Source organism: Orcinus orca, chromosome 18 (assembly GCF_937001465.1).
Source record: "Orcinus orca chromosome 18, mOrcOrc1.1, whole genome shotgun sequence".
NCBI lineage: Eukaryota > Metazoa > Chordata > Mammalia > Artiodactyla > Delphinidae > Orcinus > Orcinus orca.
In genome coordinates, this window is record NC_064576.1 from 73,881,305 (window position 1) to 73,907,559 (window position 26,255).

Here is a 26,255-nt window from a genome sequence, read left to right on the forward strand (position 1 = left end):
ATCATCTTCCCTCTGTGTGTGTCTGTGTCTAAATTTCCCCTTTTTATAAGGACACCAGTCACTGGATTCGGGTTCACCTTAATGACCTCATTCTAACTTGATTACTTCTGTAAAGACCCAGTTTCTAAGTAAGGTCACAATCCAAGCTACTGGGAGTTAAGACTGCCATATATCTTTTTTTGGGGCGAGGGATACAGTTCAATTCATAACAGATGGCTTAAAGGAGTATTGCCATCTTAAGTTCTTTCAGAAATAAGATAGGGACTCAAGGAACTGTAGTTTTTTAAGGGGAGTAGCAATTAGTTAGTTTGGGTATCTTTTAAACTAACTAGTTTAAATATCTCTAACCTCACTTATGAGCCAGGATTGGAGCTCTGTAGGTGGTGGAATTTATACTTAATTTTGCATTAAACTAATAATGGCTGACATTTTCTGGAAGTCGATGTATCGGTAGTTAGCTGACTGCTTGATTTTTTTTTTCCTCCTTGTGACTGCTCAATCCGTCACCTTCTCCCCAGCCTGCCACACCCAAGTCTTTCACAGCTGTGTAATATTTTCTTTTAGTTACATGGATACTTAATAAGAAATTTTACTGTTTTACTGATTATAAAAGGAATAAATGTTTGTGATGGACAGCAATGTGTAAAGAAACTAAAAGTCACCTATAACCCATTAATCAATTACTAGTATTTGACAACATGTTTTTTGTATGTTCTCTTGGTCTTTTCCATACGTGGCAAACATGGTTTTTAAAACACAATTTGTATTAAATATTCTTTTACTGTCCTGTGGGTAATTGAGTTAATTATTAATGTTAGTGCTCTCAAATCAGACATTTTAATATATTCGCTCGTATATCTTTCTATTCTGTGATGTCTTGGAAACCAAGATATATTTTTGTTGTTTCTCATTTTCTCTGTTGATAACAAAAGTTTGGTGTAACAGATTTAGAGAGTTTTGGAGTTAAAAAAGGACCTTATGACAACTAGCCTTTTATAGTAACAAGTAGTACAGGGGAACTAAATCTGAGATCCCGATATTTCACAGTGATAAGCAGATTCTAAATGAACTCCTTCAACATAGTGGTTTAGATTGAAGTTATGTGGGAACTAGTTTATGTTATTATTAATTTGTCCTTCCTTCTGAGAAGCTACCAAACTGGAATAGCAAGCATTGGAAGAAAGTGGTTATGCAGGAAGTCTTCAACTAACAGACTCATTTCCAAAGGTCTTTTTTTTTTCAAAGGTCTTTTTAAAGTCAGTTGATTGGCGCTCATTATTGATTCTCCCATAGAAACAGTGTATAAATTCAGCTCCTTAGCCAAACGGACAAGGTGTGTTTTAGCCCTGATCGGTTACTCTGGCTCAGCAGCGTCGTGGCACATGGTTCACGCAGAAGGGCTACCGTTGCCATGTGGAAAAGTGGGGCTCAGAATTTCATGTTTTTTGTTACCTGTCATTCTTCAGGAAGGAGACTCACTGGGAAATGTCTTACACTTGTATGGTTACTTGAGGAGAACCTGACGTTTGGGGAGGGTAGTGTGATGAAGAGTAGGCGTTCTGTGTCTGACGCAGACCCGCGTTCAAGTTTCCCCTCTGCCATTTATTAGTTACAACTTTGGACATATTACCTTAAACCCTTGAGTTTATTTTACATGTAAAATGGGCCAAAAATAATATGTGTAACAATTGGGTAGTGCTTACTGTGTGCTTGACATTATTCTAAGCCTTTTACATGTATTAATTCATTTAGTTTTCACAGTAGTTCTTTGAGGTTGGAACTGGTGTTGTCTTTTACCGATAAGAAAACTGAGGCACAGGTAGCTTAAGGAGTTTTCCCAGTGTCATACAGAGCTGGGATTCAAATCCCTGGAAGTCTGGATCCAGAGTCTTTGTTTATAATTGCCATACTCAGCTGCTTGTCCAAAATTACTGCTCTGAGGTTACTAGGAGGAGTAAATAAGATAGTATGTCAGGGGTCTGGTTCAGTAAATGTTAGGTCCCTTCTTCCACTCCTTAGGTGTCTGCGAGCAACCCTGTGTTTTCATGGCTTGCTGTGTACTCAGTCACAAATTATGAATTCCCTGTATCAGCAAAATGAGTTTTAATAACATACTAGCACTTCTCTTGATTTGTCTACACATTACCTTCTTACTGCAGGTGGAAATCCCCAGTCAAAATTTAGGCAGTTTCGGGGACTTCCCTGGTAGCGCAGTGGTCAAGAATCCGCCTGCCAATGCAGGGGACATGAGTTCGAGCCCTGGTCCGGGAAGATCCCACATGCCACGGAGCAACTAAGCCCGTGCGCCACAACTACTGAGCCTGTGCTCTAGAGCCCGTGAGCCATAACTACTGAGCCCGTGCACCACAACTATTGAGCCCATGCGCCTAGAGCCCATGCTCTGCAAGCCACCGCAAGGAGAAGTCCACGCACCGCAACGAAGAGTAGCCCGCCCTTGCTGCAACTAGAGAAAGCCTGCATGCAGCAACGAAGACCCGGTGCAGCCAAAAATAAATAAATAAATTTATTAAAAATTTAGGCAGTTTTGGGTGGTAGAAAGGGGGAGGGACAGACACGGGGAAGCGTCTGTCCAGCACAGTGGTGGAGTCACTGTGTGCCATGGCACCTGGCATACTGTCTCAGGCAGGGCGGGGCATCGTTGTCCTACTGCAGAGTGAGCATCACTGGATGTCAGGGATCATCAACGCCTGTAAACCCTGGCGCGTCAGCACTTCCCACCGGGGAGTAGGGCCTTCTCTTTGTAGTTTTGAATTATACTTACCTCTTTCTTAATTTAGGTTCTAGTGAAAAAAATTAACCTTTAGATTAAAAGTTACACACATATTCAATGAAGGAAATCATATTTTTAAATAGTTCACATTAATATTTTCAAATCAGATTTAACATTAGTTTTTTCCCCTTAACTTCTTTGAATCCTCTTCCTTTTTAATTGGAGTGCTTACAGAAGGCTTTAGTGGAATTCCTGTGTAGTGTTTTGAAGTTATGTAGTAATCTGTAGTTTTAGTACGTTGTTGTGGCTGAATACTCACTGTCAGCTGACATGGAAATAATTGTGAAATCTTCCAATCTCTTGTTGGAGCAAATGAACATTTTGCAATTAAAAATTTTTAATTTCAAGTTAAGATCTTTTAAAATGAATCTGTTATAGCTAGATATAGCTTCATTTACATATGAAGAAAGAGTAGTAGTAGTCAAATTTCCAGTCTCTTAAGGATTCAAAGTGCTAATTTTGGTTTTGTTATCTATACAATTACGATAATATCTAAAAGGGTTGTTTTGAAAATAAAATAGATTATATATATCAAGTACCTAGTATCGTCCTTGGCCCATTATAGATACTTAATAAATGGTACCTCTTATTATTATTATAATATTATTGTAGCTTATATTGCCTATGGGGACATAATAAGCCTTAAAAATTATTTGTTTGATTAATATACCTTGTTGATATAGATCAAGAGTTCATAATCTAAAACTTTTGACTTTCTATATGTTTTCATAACTATACTGATTTGCTTAACATATAAGTATAAACCTCAGTGAATTTTCAGATTAAATACACCTGTGTACCAGCTCCAATATTAAGAAACAACATCATCAGCACTTCTGATGCCACCGTCATGTTCCCTCCCAGTCACTACCCACCATCTTCCCACCATCTTCTCTTTCATGGGACAGTGCAGGAGTTTCTCTATTTTTTCTCTGTTAGGCCCTACCAAAAACATACTGTATGTATTAGAAGAACTAGTCTGTTTTTGAGATTAGAATTATGTTAGATGAGAAACTTTAAATGGGCTTCGTAAATAGCTTTTTACGTTGCATATTGTGATTTTTAATGAAAGTACACTAGTAATATGTTTTGCAAGTAGGAAGTGAGCTTTTAATTTGTATTTTACCTTATCATAGGGTAATTAGTAGAGCCTTTTTGAGGGACAATAATCCTAGAATATCTTTTTCACTGTCACTTGTACATTGATGGTGAACAATGGCAGAACTTCAGTTTCCTTTTCTGTAGGGATAAGTCAAGTTTGTATACTCCGTCCTTAGCATAGTGCCTAGTACACATTAGCCATATAAGAAATTGTTTTTAAATTAAATATCGGAATCAGTATAGGCAAGTACTTGTGTATGACTTTACCTGCATTTATTTATTTCCTACCATGTAAGATAATTTAAGGTGGGCCTTGCATGTTTAGAATTGCTGTGGGAAAACTGTCTTTCTAAAGGAGTTTCAGACATTAAGTTTATCTAAGAACGACAGTTTTTGAAACAGCTTTATACATGTGTGTAGCATAAGCTGTAGGAAATTTATCACAGCTGTAGGAACGTAGGGTATATCAGCGTTACAGGAACTAATCATACTCCATTCAGATGTAAGCGAAGGCGCTCCGTTAAGTGTGTCTGCATCTTAAATGTTATATTTTTATCTGTATGCTGAACTTCTTTGCCGAAGAAATCATCAGTCTGGGAAAAGTCCAGCAAAATGTTAACAGTAATAGTTAGAGATGTGTAGTGTATTCGGTAGGAGCAAACTGAAAAGAATAAGGTGACTGTGCCTGGCAAGATAATGATTAACATATAGAATGTGAATACAAGGCTGCGGGATCATTTATTGTCTCACCTGGGGCCCTTTGGAAGTGAAGGGTGTGCCGTGGCACCTGGCATACTGTCTCAGGCAGGGCGGGGCGGCGGCGTCCTACTGCAGAGTGAGCATGGATTATCCTAGAGTTCTGGAATCATGATTTCTTTAAACTCAAGAGAAGGAATAATAGCACAACTAAAGGGGCAAACACGATACAAAATGTGGCAAATGTAGAGCTTTGGAACTGAAAATAGTCACAAATTTAGCAGCTTAAACCAACACACATTTATCATATAACAGATCCACTGCCAGTTGAGGCTGTGATGAGAACTGAGCTCTGGCCGACACACTGATTGCAGCCTTGCAGAGGGCAGGGCTGAGTGAGGGCCCTGGCTTTTGGCTGGCTGTTAGCGCTGAGAGATTGCCTACAGTTCCCTCTCCTCCACGGAACCTGTCCTCCGTGTAATCCTCTCCTCCATGCGGCGCCCTCTCTGCCAGGGGATGGGCTGTCTCACAGCACTGCAGCTTGTTTCTTCGAAGCCAGAGAGCAAGCCTGGGAGCAATGCAGACTCTTCTACAACCACAGAATTGTCGTCCCGTGACGTTGTCGTATCCTGTTGGTTGGAAGCAAGTCACTGGCCCTGCCCACACTTGAGGAGAACGCTTTAATTCTGTCCACCACAATGATGCGTTCACAATCAGTGAGAAGTCTCAGTCTGACTGAGGTTTAATTCTTGCTTTGTGTGGTAAACATCTTACTTGTGATTATATTATGTGGAGGGGCTGCCTCTTTCTGAACTAATCAGTTATCTGTGTCACTTATTTGGCAGTTAATCGTGTTTTGCATTTTGTTTTAACCAAGCGTAGTCTCTTTTTATTACAGAAAAACAGACATCTATAAGGTAGATGCATAGTATCATGTGCTGCCGTGCACCTATCCACTGGCTGCGGCCCAGAGCACCCCTTGACCAGCCAGTGTCTCCTTCCGTCCCACCTACTGTAAACCTCCTGGATTATTTTGAGGCAAATCCCGGGTATCGCTTTATTATCGAAATATTGTGTGACTTAACGTTTTATGTGCTGGATCCTGGTCTTCCTCTTCTGTACTGTATGTTCCCTGCGGATGTGGACTGTCTAGTCCATACCTTGCTTTGTCCTCGTGGTGCCTAGTGGGTAGGCAGCTACACACATGTGCGCAAAGTCATTTCAGAATCCGCCGGCGGTGGGACCTCGCCTGCTCTTCGCAGTTGCTTTTCACGTGGACCTGTGTTGGGGAGACAGTCCCCTGATAACATAGCTCCGCAGTAACTCCGGCCTCTGGTGGGAAGAATTCTAGCCGGAGTTCTGCCTGACTTGTAGACGGAAGGAACCCTGTGAACACAAAGCTCGTGGGTTCCGGGTGGGGCGTCTCACCCAGCTCGACAGTGAAGGAAGCATGTTTCCTTCGCCCCCCTCCCCAGCTTGCTCTGGCTGCGCATGTGGACATATGGTCGTATCCTATGTAGAAAACAGCAGATATCTTAGGATTTGTGTATTTCGTAGACCTCGATGTTTAAGCGTTTGAATATGTAAATGTTTAGGGATGCGGCTGATGTAGTAAAGGGTTACCTATATTTAATTTATAAGTTTTGTTACCCATAGAGATCTGAGATAAAAAGTAAATTGTGAATGTTTTCGTTCATTTTATGATGTAATTTGATTCATCTTCGGATTGTTCGTAGGCATCTTTAGCAGCAGCGTTTTGTTCTCGATACTTTTGTGACATCCGGCGCAGTTGGTCCGAGCGCGTCATCTCTCCTTTCGTTTAAGTGCGTCTGTCCCTACGGGCAGCACTGCTAAATTGGTCTTGAAGCATTGGTGGGTACTGTGGCTTGGAATGGCATATCTGTTCATGTAGTATTGACCACTGGTTTTTGCTTGCTCGTTTGCCGGTATCGCCATATAATGTATCAGTGATTGCTGACCTAGTCTACCCTTTATGAAAGTGATTTTAAAGGCGCCTTTGTTATAACATCCATCACGTACTATAATGAGATCTTATCTCTAGCATAATTAATACATGTGTTCAAATTTCTGACTTCTTTTCTAAAGGAATTAGAATTATCATTTATTGGGGTTGTTTCAGACTTCCTCGGATAACCCTTTGTTGTTCAAAATGAAGTAATTGTGAGAGTGTTGTTTGGTAATAGGAGAGACTCTAGGGGACCGGGATGGAAAGAAGCTCCCTCTTCTCCGAGGGTGCCCCATCTTTTTGGGCAGGTGATGTGTGCATTCTCACCCTGGACTCACTGAACTCTTACTTCTCCCTCCTCTTGGACTGAATAGGGAAGACCTTTTTTTCCCCTTTTGCTGTGTCAGTTTCAGAATGTAACAGAAGATGAGTCTAGATGGCAAGCCAAATGTGATAAAGAAATTTTAGAAATTGAATTGCTTTTGGTTAAAGCACGTCCCTGGACATTGCCTCCAAGTTCTGTCCCATGGGCCTTCAGCAACCCTATAAAGAGAGCTTCTTTAGTCCTTTTTGTCTGAGTGTGCTGACACATTTCAGTTATATGTATGACTAGTAAAATTATTTTTTATAAATTAGAACAAGTTTGAATATTTTTCTGAAGTAGATAATTGATCTATAAATTTCTCATACGTTTCTATATGTCATATTGAAGAGAACACTGTTGGAAATTATTGCTGGGAGCAGTGGTCTGACTGAAACAGCCTTTGGTGTGGGCTGCGCGTTTCTGCTGAGATTGATTCAGCACCAGAGGGGCTCTTTCCATTACTGTAGGTGTTTATTAGTAAAGTTTTTTATATGATTTAGATAATATATTCTGTGGAGAGTAGACTCCTTGAAGTAATACACTTGTTAAAATAAGAACTCCTGTTTTATAAGAAATCTGTCCTAAAGGACCCTGAGGCCAGTCTGTGCACATCCACCTCTCAGGCAGTGTCTGTGGGAGTAACAGAAAGATGTGTCTGCACGCGTGTGCTGAGTGCCTGCTCGTGCTTAGTTCATTAAACTTCAGCAGAGGTAGAGGGTAAATGGTGCTACCGATGGACCAGATCTTTTTGAGGAATTCCTAGAGGATTGGAAAGTAGTGACAGGAAAGAAAAGAACCACTGAACAGAACAATTGACTGTGGTCCTGCCAGGAGAGCCCTCGTGGAAGCTTGAATTTGGAGCCTGCCGTTCACGGTTGGCGTGTGGCTGTGATGCCATCACCATGGTAATCGCTGGAAGAGCTGGCTCAGGGGAGCCTTCTCTCTTCCTGTTCACACAGAGTAGCTGGCACGTGGGGTCAGGCCAGAGACGTGGTCTTTGCAGAGAGCGGGTGACCTCCTATCTGGGGGGCGGATAGGCCATTAGGGCTCAGGAGTGGAGAGATCGGGGAGGGGCGTGTGGTGGGCCGGTGTCCCTGCAGACGTGGGGCTGGGATGCAGCCACCCTCAGCCACGCCCCCTGGTACTCGGCCTCCCTACTCCTCCAAGCACCCGCTTCCTTGGAACTGGGAACCAGCGCTTTCAGGACAAATGCGGAGGAATCCCAGCCAGAGATACCGATGCTGGTCATCTTTCATTCACGAGTCAGAACAGCTAAGCAAGGATTTCCAGAAACTTAAGGAAAAGCGGGAGCTTGGAAGAGAACAAGAAACTTGGTTCTCCTTTAAGTGGCAGTAGTTTAATGATCAAGGGCCACATTTCTGTTCCTTCGCTTTGTTCTTTTTGGCTTTCCTGTACCGCCTTTTGTTGCAGTGATGATATTTTCTTTGTTTTCTGGCAGTCACCTGTAAAGCCTTTCGTGTGCGTGACTAAGCTTTTCTTACGTCGAAGTTGTTCAGCACCTTTCTCCCCTTCTGCTTCGAGCCAAGCTCCTGAGCGGCGTTAGCTGCCCCCTGGGCTGCTGTCCATGGAGCTCTTGGGTTTTGAGTAAAGGGTGGCAGATCTAGTTGTCACTACAGAAGCAAATGTAAGTGTTACGGTCCCTGCGTAGGTAAACAAGTGGAGGAAGGAGGGAGGGAGAGGCAGAGGCAGCTGGTTTCATAGCGGGATTTAGTCCTTTATGAAGTTGGTTAATCTAGCTAGAGATTTAAATGTAGAATTACTAGATTCCCTAAAGCAGTATTAAATCTAATGATTTGTAATAAAAATTAGGAGGTGACGTGGGGAAGGAGAGTTGGAGGAGTGTGTGTGTGCCCGTTTTTCATTTGCAGGGCAGATTTAAAGCTGTTGACGAGATAACGATTATTTACAGCTGTGATAATAACCACCTAGAGCTGAAACCAAGCTGGTCCCAGCCGGTGTCTCTGGGGAAAGGACCTGAAGGGAGGGAGTGGCAATTAACACTTAGGTTTTACTCTCTACCCTCCACAGTTTGCATTGTTTTTCAGTTTGTGAACCTGCAGTATTTATTAAATAAAAGTGTTACACAAGGCATACAAAAGGGATCTGATGCTGGTTCTAGTCTTTACTACAGCTGTCCAGAGGGAGCTAACTTCAGACTTTTGGATAGATTAAAGAGCTGTGGGGCTTCCCTGGTGGCGCAGTGGTTGAGAGTCCGCCTGCCGATGCAGGGGACACGGGTTCGTGCCCCGGTCCGGGAGGATCCCACATGCCACGGAGCGGCTAGGCCCGTGAGCCATGGCCGCTGAGCCTGTGCATCCGGAGCCTGTGCTCCGCAACGGGAGAGGCCACAAAAAAGAGCTGCGTATTTTCCTTCTACCTACACAAGTAGCTTCCAAAACAAAGTACAAGTAAAGTACTTCACTGTCTTCTATTGGAATTTTCCATTGTGTTGATCAGTTTGCTAAAACGATCACTTAGGAGAATTTGAGTGACTGATGCTTCTAATTCCTTTACGAAGTGAAGTTTCACCCTTGTTGTTTGATTTCCACACCTGTGAGCTCGGCAGAGTAGGTGTTTCCCTGTGTTAAAAGGTGAGGAGACCAAGCCGGCTACAGTGACTTGTTCATGGCTCATGAAGCGGTGCGGAGCTTGGGCTCACACTCTGTCCCCGATTCCGGGCCCCCGCTGGTCCCGCTGCCTCCGCACGGGAAGTTTATAATGTCGCCAAACTCAGGTTCCCACGCTGATTTCTCCCTGCATTCTGAAAATTGTATTCTAGTTGTATTTAAAGTATGTAAATCTGTGTTTATTTTAAAAGATGAATTTTACTGCAGTTCTTAAGAAGGGCCACCCATGAACACTGGGTGTCATTCAGCCTCTTGCTGTTTCAGCAGCTGGAGGACACTTACTCTCAGCCCTGCTGAGCGGATCTTTTCTCAGACATAGGTGCCTCCCAGAATTTTCCTGATGTCTTTGTTTTGCACTGTTGTAGCTTGCTGAATCAAAGCAGTTGAATGTAGATGTTGTTTGCTTCAAGGATTAGCTTATCTTTTTGGGCTTGTGACACTAAACAAGCCACACTTGGCCTTATCTGATCCCTGCAGTTATGTTTTTCACCCAAGAAATTTTGGATTTCAGCAAGTGACTTGCCCTCCAGGAAAACGATGGTGGGAAAGGAAGCGTCTTTATTAACTCTTGTTTTGGGATCCCAGTGTAGCATCCTTGACCCTTGATCACCTAGTCTTTTTCTTTTTTTCTTAAAATTGTGGTCAAATATATATAACATAAAATTGGCCATTTTAATTTTACGTGTAGATTTCAGTAACATAATTACATTCAGCATATTGTGCAACCGTCACCACTATCTAATTCCAAAATGTTTTCATCACCCCAACTGGAAGCTCTGTAGCCGTTCAGTAAAACTCCCCATTCCTCACTGCCCTCCCTGTCTGCAGACTTCACTGCCCTCTAGTCTGCTTTCTTTTTTTGTTTTTTTTAGTCTGCTTTCTGTCTTCTGTGGATTTGTCTGTTGTAGGTATTTCATGTACGTGGAATCATACACTGTTTGTCCTCTTATGTCTGGCTGATTTCACTTAGCATAATGTTTTCAAAGTTCATGCGTGTTGTAGCATGAATCCGTACTTCATTTCTTTATATGGCTGAATAATATTCCGTTATATTATTCCACATTTTGTTTATTCCTCTCTTGATGGACATTTGGAGTTGTCTCAGCCTTTTGGCTGTAATGACTAATGCTGCTGTGAACACTGACACACAAGTGTCTGACTTCCTGTTTTCACATCTTTTGGATATATACCTAGGATTGAAATTGCTGCGCCAGATGGTAACGCCATATTTAATTTTTGGAGGAACCACCAAATTTCTTCACATCCTCACCAGTGCTTGTTATTTTCCATTTTTTTCCCCTGGATTCCGGCCATCCTGTTGGGTGCGCAGGGGTACGTTGTGATTTTGGTTTGCATTTCTCTAATGAGTCGTGATACTGAGCATCTTTAAACGTACTTATTTGCCAGCTGTATATCATCTCTGGAGAAATGTCAATTCAAGTCATTTGCCCACTTTTTAATTGGGTTGTTTGTTTGTTCTTGAGTTGTTGGAGTTCTTTACTTTGGATATTTATCCCACTTGGTCAATAATTCCTTTAATATGTTGCTGAATTGGGTTTGTTGGTGCTTTGTTGAGGTTTTTGCATCTACTCGTAAGGAATATTGCCTGTAGTTTATAGAGTCTTAGTCTGGCTTCAGAGTCAGGGTAATGCTGGTTTCATAAAATGAGTTAGAAAGCGTTCTCAATTTATCAGAAGAGTTTTACAACCCCAGGTCGTAAGTGTTCTGCAGTAGTTGATGCTGAGGCTTTTTCAGCTGAATGGTGTTGGTGGAGGGGCTGACCCCTGGAACTTCCGGCTCTGTCCTTTCTGTGACATCATTCCACTCTGAGTGATGTTTTGGACAGGACTCCACGTGGTACCAGCTGCAGTCAGTTCCTTTCTATATTTGACAAAACTATTTAAGTTTGATGATAATTTTAGTTTTTATTACAGTTAGCCCCTAGAATCCGGAGTATGAACTCTGTTGTTATAGTAACAGAATAAGTCAGTCAATAATTTACATAATTTTGATTTCACTTCGACTTAATAATACCTTTTAACTCTATGGTGATTTTCCTCTCAGGAATCTGAGGGACTTTACAAATAACTCACTTTACTGTAACATAGGATTTGGGGAAAATAGAGGTGTTCATGTTTTCTCAAGTGGAAGAGCATTGCCCCACATTTTCTGATTGAGCACCACCGCACAGGTCAGGCATCCAAGTCAGGTGTCTGAGGGTTGGCCTGGTACCAGTCCAGGGCCCCTTGTTTTTGATAGAGCTGAAACATTTGGTAACACAGAATGTTAAAACTGTCAAGAATGTGGTAGAAAGGGCTTAAAATGATGAAACATTTCTTGTAATTTTTTTTGGCCATGCAGGTGAATCTCTGCATTGAAAGGTGTGCAGAGATGCTGTGAAAACCAAACCTTGCCCCCTTTTTTGGTCGTAGGTATGGTGCCAGTGATGGAGTTCAGATATAGCCGTGTTTTAAATGTTTAACCGTCCATGAAGGTATTTTGTGAATTATTTGGCGTTGGTAGAAGGGTTGGATTTGTAAAATTCATTGTGCCCATTCAGATCATTAAGTATGTTTGGTCATGTTGGAGAATTTTCTTTCTGATGTTATTGTTAAGCTAAATGTGAAGGAGTCACAGAGTAATTCTTGCTAAAGATGCCAGCGTCGCCGCTGTTAACTTCGGCAGAGACGAATTCACGAGATTTTTTCAGTAATTCCTCGTCTCGTGATCACATACAGGTCAAAGCATGGGTTTTTTGGTTGTGGCATCAGGTCAGTGACAATATTTTTCCATTCCTTGACTGACTTCAAAGATTTGAAGTGAATCTATGTCTTTATTCTCTTCATATAAATATTCTCTGTAAGTAACACACATTTAGCCACGAATTATATAAACAAACTTTTCGTTGGAGATACTAGGTCAGATAATTTGAAGGTTGTAGCTTTTAGCTCACGTCTGATAGGAACATTGAGTTTTAGTGGATATTTGAATTTTTAGAGGTTAAAATTATATGCCTGTTGTTTTTGGTTTGGTCGTTAGTCGTTGATTTACAGTAGTGATGCAGATGTGTAATTTGTTGCTTAGCTTCTGTTTTTTTTTTTTAATTTTTTGCGGTACGCGGGCCTCTCACTGTTGCGGCCTCTCCCGTTGCAGAACACAGGCTCCGGACACGCAGGCTCAGCGGCCATGGCTCACGGGCCCAGCCCCTCCGTGGCATGTGGGATCTTCCGGGACTGGGGCACGAACCCGCGGCCCCTGCATCGGCAGGCGGACTCTCAACCACTGCGCCACCAGGGAAGCCCTAAGCTTCTGTTTTTTACATGGCATGTCTGTACATGTATCACTTTTAGGTGAAAAGGATTACATAAGTGCCGACTTCTGAGTAACTTTAAATTTTCAGTCTTTGGCCAGTGGTTAATCATAGAACTGAGTTTTCCCGAAGAGCTTAGATGAGGAATTTTACACGTGTAATATGTGCTTATGGTGGCAGTTGAAGGAGAAAGTAAGCTCCTTTAATTTCTTCTGGGAAGAATCCTGGGGGCGGGGTGTGGTCAGGCGGGTAGGAGGGAGGATGAGACATACACACGGACGTGTGCACACCTACCGTTGGACAGTGAATTTGTACGGTTTCCCCTTCTTTGAGGAGCTCACGGAGATGGCTTCCGGAGGACCTGCCTCGGGCCCTGCCTCGTGCGCTGGCCTTGGGCTCTGACCTCCCTGCGCGGCTGAGTGTTGCTGGCAGCACAGCCCGTCTCGCCAGGGTGGCTCTGCCCCGTGTGGCCGCTGCTTCTCAAAAGCACTCAGAGCCCCTGTGATCTGCTGCAACAGGGCAGCGCCGTCTTAGGTCCAGGCCAGTCCCGGGGTCCTTTGTCCTTTCTGTGGAGCCCGTTTTAACTCTGATGGCAGAGTTACAAGCAGAGAAGACCACTGTGGCGGGCCTAAGATTCTTAGAATGACTGTCCTGAGTGTGGGACCCCCAGATCCTTCGGCAGTCACTGAGGGAATTTCAGGTCTTCGAGGGGTCCAGCCCAAGGTGGGAGTAGGAAGGGGCAGAGGGACTGCGTGTTCAGTGCCTTCTGTGCCAGGCTTCGCTCTGAACGCCTCCTGTCCATTTGGTGGAAACAGGCCACGGAGGGGCTGTCGTTTGCCCTGTTTGGGAGATGGGAAAAGTGGGGTTCGGGGTGAAATAGCTTGCCCTAAATTCACACCTTCAATGTGACTCTATATTGCTACTGTTTTAGAATTGAAGCATTTTAGGTTTTCAGTAGGTGCCACACATCTGGTCTCTCTCACCTTGCTGGTGAGGAAAGTGAGCAGTGATTTGCAGAAGGTGACGCCGCTTAGTTGTTCACGTGTTAGAACCAGGCCAGGAAGGCAGGCCTCCTGGTTTGTGGGCCTCGCTCAGTGCCGCACAGCCTGAGCTGGAGGGGGACGCGCCCTCACTCACGTGCATCAGGGCACGTGCAAAGCGCTGATGAAAATACCTCGGAAGGAAAATCGAGGCTTGGCTTTTTTCGTTCCGTCTGTGAAGGCTTCCCCGAATTCTCCAGCTCTCAGCGTCTTTCCTGTCCTGACACCCTGTAGTGCGTACTGTGTTGTAGCAGAGCAGTTTGGTATCTGTTCTCTCCTTTACAACTTTAGATTTATTTTAAAAATAATTTTCTACCTGTCATCATGAAGAACTAATTTTTTTTTGCTGTGTACTCGCCAGTTGGGTTATGACTTCGGCAGTTTCTCTGTATCCTTTTTAATGTATATCAAAAGTTTTCTGACTTGAACCCACAGTGAAAATTAGCTTTACAGTTAGACCTCATATATGCATACTGGAATATTGGAACCAAAGTTCCACAAACCGTTGTTTACTCTTGGTAGGGAGATGTACTGTCATCTGTTCTGTTTTACTGAAAAAGACACTGGTGGCTGGGACCCACTGAGTTGTCCTCACCCCGCCACTAATGGGTGTGACTGTTTGAAAATAACGTTCCACAGCGTTTGGCACAGGACTGGGCAGAAGTACTCAGATGCTTACTGAGGTTCATCCTTTCTGAAGGACTGCTGCTTTGAGATGATTTTTATGATGCCTGAAACTGAGGGTATGGAAATGGTTTGTTTTTTCATTAAAATGTTTGTTGTCTTTGACTTAGTTTCGGGGGTACAGCGTTTCCCGGGAGAACAGGCATGGACTTTCAGCCTTCTCTTTCTTCTCCGTTTTCTTGTTTAGGAGACAGAAACTTGTTTCTTACATCTTCATACTTTGGAGTCATCCTTTTACAGCAGTCAGAGGATGTGTTCACATCCTCACGTCAGCTCTTCCTGTGCCTCCAGAACTGTTCTTAGTTTGCTAAGGTCACTTGCTCCTTTGATCATCAGGAAGCCTTTCCTGCCTGTTTTGGCAGTTCTCCTTTGGGTACTGACCTGATCTGACCCACTTCAGTATTAACCTTGGAATGGTAAACACTGGATTCTAAGATATGACTTGAAACACAGAAGTGGGGAAAATGTATTTTCTCATGTTTGTATTAAATACAGATTATCTGCTATAAAGAACTGTAACTATCTAATGTAAAGGAGGAAGTGCCGGCCGGCCGTATCTGTGGGTTCCACATCCGAGGATTGAAAATATTTGGGAAAAAAATTCTGGAAAGTTCCAAAAAGCAAAACTTGAATTTGCTGTGTGTTGGCAGCTATTTGCATAGCATTTACATTGCATTGAGTATTATAAGTCATTGAGAGATGACTTACAGCGTACGGAAGGGTGTGCATAGGTTATACTCAGGTACTGCACCACTTCACATAAGGGTCTTGAGCATCCGTGGATTTTGGTACACGTGGAGGTCCTTGGAACCAATTCCCCACAGATACTGAGGGACGACTGTATTCTTGATAAGTATGTTTTCTTGATGGAGATGTTCATCTTTTAGGTTTTCATCATTTTTTTATTTCCTACTAAAATGTATTAAGTACCCTGTCTTCTTAAACAGTATACACTGAACATAATTAGCTTTTCAAAATGATATGTCTTCCTAGATACCATTTTCTACCATAGTCTAGCTTTAGATTGTGGAAGAGATTTCCTTAATTTACTTTCTTGAAAACATTCCTGGGTGTCAGTTTGCTTTTGTGTAATTGTTTCTTTCTCATAATGGCACACGCAGGGCAGTCAGATGTGTGTTTTCCACGGTTGACTGTGTAAACATTATTTAATCAGAAGCAACTGTCTCCCAAGTGATTTTCTTTTTTCCTATTTGCAGATGGTATCTTCAAAACATAGGTATCCTTATCAACAAATAAAGGGTATCTTTATAGTTTCAACTTGCTCTTCTTCCGCTTGGGTGGTTATTTTTGGCATGATTCAGCGTTCTAAGAATCATACTAGGTAGGTTTAAGGAGGCACTCACTCCATGGCCTGCAAACTCTTACATGGGATGATTGTTTCTGAGGATGATGCTGTACTAACTTTCATCCAGAGCCTTGTTAGTGTCTGACCTTTAATAGACTGTGCAACATTTTATCCTTAATGTTTTAATAAGATTGGAAGAGCCAGTAGGTTCACACATTGTTAGAAATGTGGAGATGGAGGTACTATAGAGATCAAGATCTTACATACGAGATAACCCAGGTCCCGAGAGAGCAGCATTTTTTTCTCAAGGTATTACAGCTAGTTAGTGGCATGGCCAGAGCCAGACTCAAGGCTGTAGCTTTGCTAGTTGAGTGCTACTTTTAGTGTACCCTGGTCTCTCTCAGTAGCTCCATAATGGCTCCACTTTTCCATGAAATTCTTTCCGTAAAACAATACTTCCTATTTTTAATAAACCTTTAGTTTCAATTAGTAGCATTATATTGACAGGGATATTGATTTTAAAATATTATCCAATATTAACCTTGTTTCTCAAGCACAGCTATTGAGGTTTTTTTTCTTTCTGATTTTATTTATTTTATTAAACTTTTTTTTTTTTTAAGAACAGTTTTAGTTTCACAGCAAAATTGAAGGGAAAGTACAGAGATTTCCCATATACCTCCTGCCCGCACGTGCACAGCCTCACCCCTTGTCAACAGCGCCTCCAGAGTGGCACACTTATTACAATTGATGAACCTATGCTGACACATCATAATCACCTAAAGTTCATAGTTTACACTACAGTGTACCCTTGGTGTACTTTCTGTGGGTTTGAACAAACGTACAATGACATGTATTCATCATTATAGTATCGTACAGAGTATTTTCACTGCCCTAAAAATCCTCTCAGCTCTGCCTGTTCATCCCTCCTTCTCCTTAATCCCTGGGAACCACTGTTGTTTGTTGTTGTTGTTTTGAACTGTCTTCATGGTTACCATTGAGTTTTTAACTTTCAATTAATTTTTATATTTAAAAGTTTTATAATTTTTATATTTAGAAGTTTATTTGGTTCTTAAAAAAATCAGCTTCGGCTTTAAATTCTCATCTTTGTTCTTATAATCAAACTTCTGCTATTTCTTTGCACATATTAAGCATTTGTTTTACATCATGTCTGAAATAGTCCTGGTATTTAATATCTTGAATCTAATTCCGCCATCTGTGCTTCTGCTGGCTTTTACTCGTGGTGCTTTGTTTTTCTGTGTATGTGTGATTTTTGATTGTGAACTCAAATCTCTTGGAGTTTTATTTGTGGGAATTCTTCGTGGGGTGGATTGAATTTGTCTTCTAGAGTGAGTTTGTAATTCCGTTGGTTGCTAGTTGTAGGGTGGAAGAGGGCACTGTCAACTCAGGACCTCTTTGAATTACATTTTCTGCCTGATTTTGTTTGTTTGTAAGATCATATAGCATGTGTGAATTTGGGTCACAAGATTTGATTAGGGCCAGCTTGTGGTTATGACTGTTGGGAAGATATTTATCATCTCCCCCACTCCCACACCAAGGACAAGTCAGGCAGGTTTCGTTGCCATCTCCTTCTGTGGTGCAGGGTTATTTCTCGTTCCCCCTTAGCTGAAGACGTAGCCCTCTTGGGCTCACTGTCATGCTGGGGTCTTCTGCTGGCCTCCCTGTCTTTAGTGGGCCCTAAGCTTCAGCACCTGGTTACCATGTTCTGTTCCATCCAGCTGTCAGAGTAGGGTGCACAGGTCACTAGTGTTGGCAGGTGACCTCCATGTAAAATCTGTCTTTGGCATTTGCTTATCTCCCAGGGTTCTCCCATGGCTTCGTTTTTTGGTTTCTGCAGATTCCTTATTTTCTCACCAGCTCAGTAAATTATTATTGTTTTAATTAAAAAATTCATTCACCTTTTGGTTGTTTTCATCAGGAGGGTCACGAATATCTAATTACTTCTTCTTGATGAATTTGTAGTAATAGGTACTGAGTCTAAAATAATCTTATGTAAGTTACAAAAATGGAGACAGAACGGTCAGAAAGAATGTCGTCTTCCTTCTGAGCGTGCTGTGTTCTCAGACAAAACAGATGAATCCTGTTCCTCACGAAAGCTTTAGAGCAGAAATTCCTAACTGAGAACACCAACGTTTCTTCCCTTTATCCCAGTAAAGAATCGTGATTTTGTAAAGCAATGTTAATTGCAATAGGGTCCTATTTCTCAAGTGTGGGGATGCAAGGCTGTTCAGAGCCATTACTGTTGGATGTTGACCTGTTCTAGGCTCAACTTAAATCTTGCGGTGCTTGACTGTTATTTGACATGATAGGGAGTGTCAGCCTTCAATAACATCTTCAAGGGATGATGTTCGAGAACTCTGGTAAACGCACTAAAAATTGTGTGGCAAGTTTTCGGCTTCGTGGTGGTTTTTCACCAGTTAGACTAACTGTAGTGTTGAAAACACTTAAATTTTAAAAAAAGCACTCATCGGAAACTGGATTGCCTTGTCTACACTTTGCCTTTGTAGTTAGCATTTGGCTAGAGGTAGGTGTGTGCTCTGGTCATTTCTGCAAGAAAGTCTTGAATTCCTGCCGTGGGACTCTCCTCCTGTAGTTCACAGGATCCGCTCTGCGGCGTCCTTATGCTCTACTGAGGTATAGTTTACTGTGCTGTGCCTTACTTTAGAACTGTCGCCAAGCAAATTCCGTCCTCTCTGTACTGTCCGTGTCGATCTGCTGCCCTTGCCGTATCTGCAGCCACAGTTCCCTCCCTCTCGAATCGTGTTGCTCAGCACGTGTCGGTTGGCTTAGAATTCCCGGGAGCTTTGTGTTAATACTGTAGTGTCCTCAGAAGTGTCGATAAAAGGGATTGGAAATATGACAGAATGTTACGTTAGAAGGCACTTTAGAAATTACCTGATCTTCGGCTGTGAAAACCTAAGTTTGTGTAAACGGTTACTTGAAAACCCAGCAGATAAGCTTAGAGCTGGGGGTTTAGAAAATTGCTGAGGAGACTGGCCCTTTTATTTTGCAAATAAACATTCTTAAATTACCAGAAAGGTTAAAGGACAGTGGTCTGAGTTTCCGCTTCATCGCACTTAGCCTCCTCCTCAGTCCAGCCTCGTTGGATTGCGGTTCTGCTGGTGGTTCGGCTTTGGGGGAGTACTATGAGGGTTCTTCCAGGGGCCGTGTTGTGGAGTTGGCCAGATTGAGGAGAGGATCTGGTTTTTTTAATGAAGCTGCCTCATTTCCTCCTTCTGATTTTTGTTTCCTTCTCTTGTTATTTCTTAGCTATTGCATGGAGCCGGTCATATTTATTAATATTACTGGCCAATGAGAGTAGCTTTTCTTCCCCTTGGAATTGAAGGGAGGGGAGAGAAGAGAAGCAGCATTTACGGACAGCGGCTCACGTACAAGGCACAGCCAGATGCTTTCACAAAAGCTTCAACTCAGTTTATTCGTAGCCGCTCTGTAAAGTGGTTGGTACCACTTCCCTCTTACCCTTAGGGACTTGAGGCACAGAGAGGCTAAGAACTTGAACCGTAGTCAAAACTACCCTGAGGCCAGGATGGGTGGGGGAAGGGCTTTCTGAGCAGCGCCTGGAAGCGTGTAGGGACACCAGTGGGACATGGGGTGGTCAGAGCACACGGTGTGGCATGCGATCGGTGTTACAGCGGAGAATGCTCACATGGTGTTCTGTTCTTGCTTCATCCCGAGGGCCAGAAATGCTTTCCCCAGGTATGTGTACCGGCATTTTATTGTCCCAAGTACATAGATGCATGAGGTCGTACTTTGGATAATAGCACCTTTTCTTGTCTTTTTTTTTTTGTGTGTGTGTGGGAAAGGGGTTATACTCATTTGAATACACCAATATCAGTTTAAATTCTTGCATGTGGCTTAGTGATAGTTTTAAATATATGTGAGGAAATTCTGCGACAAGATACTTGAGCTGGCGGGGGCGGAGAGCGGGCTTGTAGCCTTCCACCAAGACGGTTCTATTCAGTGGATCTTGAAGTTGCTGTAATAACTGAATTTCATGTTGTTATAAAACAGTTCATGGAGAGCCAAATTTAGAAATAAATAGTATCTGTGAACTAGTGATTGTGTCGGGGATTTATAGAAAGCCGAATAGTAATTCCTAAATTAAAAAATACAGACAGTATCGTGTATATATCCAAGTGCTGGATGGCTGGAGGGCATTTTAGAGGAAATGTCTCGTTTTGGTGGAACTCGACCACCAACCCACCTGGTCCCTTTCATCAGTACTTACTTCAGGCCTGGCCCATCAGGAAGTTGAAGAGGTGTCGTCTGACAAAAAGGTCTGGGCTTCCCAGGCTTAGGAAACAGCAGGGGTGGGCTATGGGCACCCGGTGGTGTTGACCGTGGTCGCACCCTTGGAGAGGCATGGTGTGTGTGTCGTGTTGTCGTCTTGTGTGCAGCTCCGCAAGGTGGTATTGGGCTGTCTTGTGAGTAGTATCAGTTGTATTTGTCTGGTAGGGTGTGTTCTTGGGAATTTCCAGGTAGACTGATGCAGAGTTACTATGTTCTCAGAATTGCTTTTACTTCCCTTCCAGGCTACGTCTTGAGCCCATTTGCTAGTGTGTGCTGGTTCTCAGGGACTGTGTGCTGCCCACCACTTCCCCCGACTCCCCGTCCCTTTTCCTTCGGAGACCTCAGATGCACAGAATTGAGTCGGTCGTATTCCTGAGACCATGACACACAGTTACTGTCTGGGCAAGGCCCCTCTTTTGTTGGGCTTTATTTTATTTTTTCCTTTTTGTCCTTCACCCTGCAGTTCCACATCCCGGCCCTCTTCCAGCTCCACTCAAGTGGGTTTCATGTACATTCTTCCAGCCCATTTGCCATGTACTGTTTTATATATATATGTGGATCTCGTTTTTACTTTGTTTACCTAATATTATGTTTTTGACAAGTATCCATGTTTTTGTATGTAAACCTAGTTCATTTATTCTGACTGCTGCATAGTATGCTGTCATTTTATGGACCATCTAGACTGCAGTCAGCTGTGCAGTCGTCAGTGACATTTCAGCAAACGTTCTTGTCACCTTTTATTCTGTGTGAGAAGTTTTCAGGTATATACCTCTGAAGAAGTGTTAGGTCACTGAATATAGGCATATTTAATTTCACAGAATTTCAGCTCTCTGAGATGGCTGCTCTGAGATTACACTCCTGTTAGACCATGTGATTCAGCAGGGGCTCACATCCATTACCTAAAACAAGGAACAGGATTTGATATAATTCCTTGATCCAGGCTTTGTCCATGAGAATGTTCCTGCAAACTAGTTTTTGGTCATATTATTAAAAGCCTTTATTCTTCACTATCACCCTTTGTTTTCTTTCCATAATGTTAGGTAGTTGTAGGGAACAAGAAAATTATTATTTTTTTTTTTTTTTTTTTTTGCTGTACGCGGGCCTCTCACTGCTGTGGCCTCTCCCGTTGCGGAGCACAGGCTCCGGACGCGCAGGCTCAGCGGCCATGGCTCACGGGCCCAGCCGCTCCGCGGCATCTGGGATCTTCGCGGAGTGGGGCACGAACCCGTGTCCCCTGCATCGGCAGGCGGACTCTCAACCACTGCGCCACCAGGGAAGCCCCAACAAGAAAATTATTTTAAGGGTTTCTCTGTAATGTGTATATAACTGTGACAGTATTGGGAAAATACTGTAAATACTAAGGTGTCTGTTTTTCATTTTATAGGGCGCCAATGCCTCGGCATTAGAGAAAGAGATTGGTCCAGAACAGTTTCCAGTCAATGAGCACTATTTTGGATTAGTCAATGTAAGTATCCGTTGATACATAGCCTTCAAATTATGCTTGGAAGTAGTGTTAAGAATGATGAATGCAGTTCATAATTTATTAAAGGAAATTTGTTCCTTTGTATCAGTAGACTTAATGCCAAGAAACATGACTTGGAATTTCAAAATTATCTCTAATGGGAGGGAAACAACATTGCCTGAAGTCTTTTTTTTTTTTAATTTATTATTTATTTATTATTATTATTTTCTTTGGCTGGGTTGGGTCTTCATGGCGGTGTGCGGGCTTCTCACTGTGGTGGCTTCTCTTGTTGCAGAGCCCGGGCTCTAGGTGCACAGGCTTCAGTAGTTGTGGCTCATGGGCTCTAGTAGAGCACAGGCTCAGTAGTCGTGGCACACGGGCTTAGTTGCTCTGTGGCATGTGGGATCTTCCTGGACCAGGCTCGAACCCGTGTCCCCTGCATTGGCAGGCGGATTCTTAACCACTGTGCCACCAGGGAAGTCCCCATTGCCTGAAGTCTTAAGAGTCTTGGAACAGTTTCTAACTTGTCAGCCTGATTTTTTTTCCTATTTTGTGTCAGAATTTTCTCATAACCAAAATTTCATATGGCCTAGACCAAATGATCCCTTTGATTCTTTGAGAATTATTTACGTGTCTAAATGTAAGTGGTCCAAATGTACAGATATAAATACAGTTTTGTAAATGCCCCCATGTGTCTATAGCGTCTTTGTCAGTTTGCTTCTGGCGTTGTTCCAGTGGTATAGATTTAAAAGTGTGAAATATAAGAAAAAAACATAGCCTTGCCCTTATGGAGGTAATCATTGTAATTATACATTATTAAAACTTTGGAAGAACTTTCTTTAGAATTTTTAACTCTTTCCTGAATCATGAGAAAACACCACGAATCTTTGTTATGTAGTTGTCGTGGTAGTTTATGCTGCACTGTACTGTTAGGTGGGTCCATGGTGAGTGTTTTAAAATATGTGTATTGGTGATAATACAGGTAAGAAAGTAAGTTATGCTGAACAGATTGGTGTGTTACTGAGTACTAGCACGTCATTATGTACAGGTAGGTTCCTTGTGCAGTTTGAGGAGGGCAGTTGCAGTGGTATGTGTGTCTTGCCTTGCTTGGGGACCCTTCTCTGTCTGCGCTGGGCATAAGCTAGTAACACAGGGTCAGCAGTGCCCACCCTCCTCCTCTTCCCCTCCCTAGAGGAGGCCACTCATTAGTCCTCGGGCTATTTTTTCTGGAATGTATCCTTACAGCCTAAATAAGGTACTTATACTGCCATTAAAAAAAAAAACAACAAACTACTGACTTCCTGTTTTGGCAGATAAGAAACTTTACTCTCTTTTCTCACCATCCCTGCCCAACTTCACTTTCCCCTGTTCTCCCAATATGGAATTAATCATTGCTTTATTTTTCCATGTCCTAAACTTTCATTTATTCTTCCCAAAGCCTTCAGCAGAACTAAAGAAAGCCAAAAAGACCTTCTCAGTATCCGTTTCCACTGAGCCGTGCCTGTCAGGTACCACCAGCCCCCCGTGCTCCTTCTGTGCAGCCTGTGCCTGGCGATGTCTCTTCCATCGCCCTTCACATTCCCTGCACTTGTCTCCTTTCCTTCTTCCCGACTTCTTTCCGGGTTTTTCCTCCCTTGTTTTGTGGAACACCTTCTGTAGATGCTTGTTTAGGAAATGTGCATGGATACAGACTTTGAGATCTTGTATATTTAAGACTGTTTTGGTTATTGTTAGAGCTAGATATCCATCCTAGGTTACATCAGGGCTTACTCCACTGCTTTCTGGCTTCTGTTGATGCTGAGAGGGTGGATGCCATTCTGGTTCTCGATCTCTTATGTACAGGGCTTTTTTTTTTTCCCCTTTAAAAAAACGTTTTTGGGAGGCCTTAAGGATATTCTCTATCCACAGTGTTCTGAAATCTAATCCTGTGTCTTGATGGGGACCCTGTTGTGCTGAGTGTTTATGGACCCATTCAGACTGATGATTTATTTCCCTCAGTTGTAAAACATTTCTGATACTACTATTGGGATAATTTTCTTCCTATCGTTGTAATTTCTCTGTTTTGTCTTTTTTTGATATGGTTAGTTGTTATACTGAAACACTTAGACTGAGTCTTTATTTTTCTTATTCTCCCATTTTTGATCATCTGCCTTATTCTACATTTTAGACTATATCTTCAACTTTTTTGTCCAGCTCATTGCATTTTTTATTTCCTACAATGTTACCTTTTTTTCTTCTCCTGTTTCATGGGGGCAGTATTTTCTGTTCCTTTTCGCAGGATGTCATTTATAGTTTTTGTTGTTGCTGAGGTTTTCTGATGCTTACTGGATTGCTTCTGAGACCTTGGAGTTTATTCCCCGCCCCCTTTTAAACTTTGGTATCTTTCCTGTTGGAAGCTTTCCTCAAATTGTACTCATCTATAAGGGTGAAATGCTGAAAGGATGACTGGGGCTTCTTGTGTTGTGGTGGGGCTGCTCTTTCAGTCTAGAGTGGCCCCTGGCGAATGCCCCTCCCTTCCACGGCCCCCATCCCATTTCAGTAGCTGGAGCTGTCTCTCTGGGGCTGTTTATCTTCTGCCGGGAAGCCTCCTCCGGCGCCTGTCTGGGGTGGGGGTGGGGGGTTATTCGGGGTTTTATTTGGTCCTGTTTCCTGCTCGGTGCCTCACTGCTGTCCTTAAGGGTTCTCCACCCAGAGTCTCCTCTTCATCTTCTGTGGAGACTAAACCTGCAGCTGAAGGAAGAGTTGAGTGCCTGGGGGTCTAAATGGTCCTTTTAAAGACTGACGACCAGACTTGTGTTCTCAGAGGTCCCCACCCCACAAAACGTCTCTGACCCTTTAGAGGTGAGTCCGTTGTTACCCATTTGTCTCTTAGAGACATTTGGGCTACCTCTCCTCTGTCTGCCTTCTGTTCTCTGGAAGTTCGCTGATACCTCTAATCTCTCATTGTCTTCTTTGGCCTTTTGAGTTTTTGCCTAATCTGTTCTTTTACTGTCATTGTATTGGGGTATCATGGGGAGGAGAGTTAAATGAATATATTTAATTTTTCTTGTTTATTGAGCAGGCTGGCCTCTACTTCTGATATCTGAAATGCGCACACTTACAGAGTTGTCTAGTGATCAGAAGCCTCCTTTCAGTTCTGGGGGGGGCAGACCCCAGCTCTTCAGTCTCGTTGCCCTTTCCCTGTGGCTGTGGCTACCGCCCTTACTTGGCTCAGCCTCCAAAGCTAATTTGTGTCTTAAATTATAGAAAAGTTGTGCCCATTTTTAGTGTCCCAGAAGAACCCATTTTCCTTAGTTAGAGTAGTAGTATTTTCTATATTGAAGGCTGTTTTCCCTTTACCTTCTCCAGCATAAACATTCCAATCTCTCCATTTTGTGTCTGACTTTTTTGCAGATAACCTCAAAACAAGTAAACGAGTCTTAAAGCTCTATATTATTTTTTCTTCTGCTGGTATGTTGTTTTTAATTGGATACCAGTATCCAAATACCAGTGTTGATTGTGTGTAAAAAAAACAAACAAAAAAAGTTTCTAAGAAGGTATCATTTTTACTACTTCACGTGCATCAGTCTAAATTCAAAAGGTAGAATTTGTATTTCTCCCTGAAGCTGAGTAACCGAGATTCAGTAAAACCAAGGAAAGCAGGAATTTCTGAGAACAGTTTCTGATCTCTGTGCCTGGTTATTATGATGAAGAATTGAGATCCCTAAGGTAGCCAGGGCTTCAGCTGTGAAAGATTGAGGAACACCTTGAATTATATGCAGAAATAAATTGGTGGTCGGAGTAGATGCAGCAGAACTAGGACAGTGATGAACTTCTTCTTTGATCTGTGCCCTCAGGCTACTTTGCAGCTGTGTTGCGTGCCTTTAACCGTTTTCCATAAGCCCTGTTTTCAGCTCTTAAATTGTCATCACCCTTCTCTCTCGTTTCCTTCCCCCTTTTTTCTTTGTAGAGCTATCACACTATTATAGAGTCCCTTAAAAATTAAGGTTGGAGGGGCTTCCCTGGTGGCGCAGTGGTTGAGAGTCCGCCTGCCGATGCAGGGGACACGGGTTCGTGCCCCGGTCCAGGAAGATCCCACATGCCGCGGAGCGGCTGGGCCCATGAGTCATGGCCGCTGGGCCTGCCCATCCGGAGCCTGTGCTCCGCAACGGGAGAGGCCACAGCAGTGAGAGGCCTGCGTACCGCAAAAAAAAAAAAAAAAAAAAAAAAAAATTAAGGTTGGAGCTTTGAGGGGTCGGGGAGATGGCTTAGTTAATTGAGAGGTGAACATTTGAACATCTTCCTCCTGTCCCTGTGCCTGTCTGCCCAGTAGTTAGTGTTATAAACAACATGGAAGGGAGCTGCTTTAAGGCACTTGGTGGTTAATCTTTCCTAGCAATTGGATTCTGTTAAAGTGAGGCACATGTACATTTTCTTTTCATCAGTCTGTTCTTAGCTAAGTGTGCAGGTTCATTTTAATTGCTCTTACAAAAAGCTAATACTGAAAAGGGTTCCCATTAGATCTGCCTGATTGGATCCCTTTTTGCGACCGACCGGTGAGTGGTAGAATCACTCAATA

General features: G+C 42.8%; 1 protein-coding gene across 3 annotated transcripts in view; it reads left to right on the plus strand.

The window, feature by feature from the left end:
* The window catches only part of USP12 (ubiquitin specific peptidase 12), a 78,296-nt gene that overhangs the window by 13,505 nt on the left and 38,536 nt on the right, over positions 1-26,255 (plus strand). Inside the window, exon 2 of one of the 3 annotated variants that reach the window (XM_004281775.3) lies at positions 21,620-21,700. The exons of 1 other annotated variant lie outside the window; for it this stretch is intronic. In XM_004281775.3, the coding sequence (XP_004281823.1) occupies positions 21,620-21,700 (81 nt within the window). Of the gene's footprint in view, positions 1-21,619; positions 21,701-24,366; positions 24,539-26,255 lie in introns of those variants that run through there. One more of the 3 variants, XM_033409439.2, reaches the window with a different exon arrangement.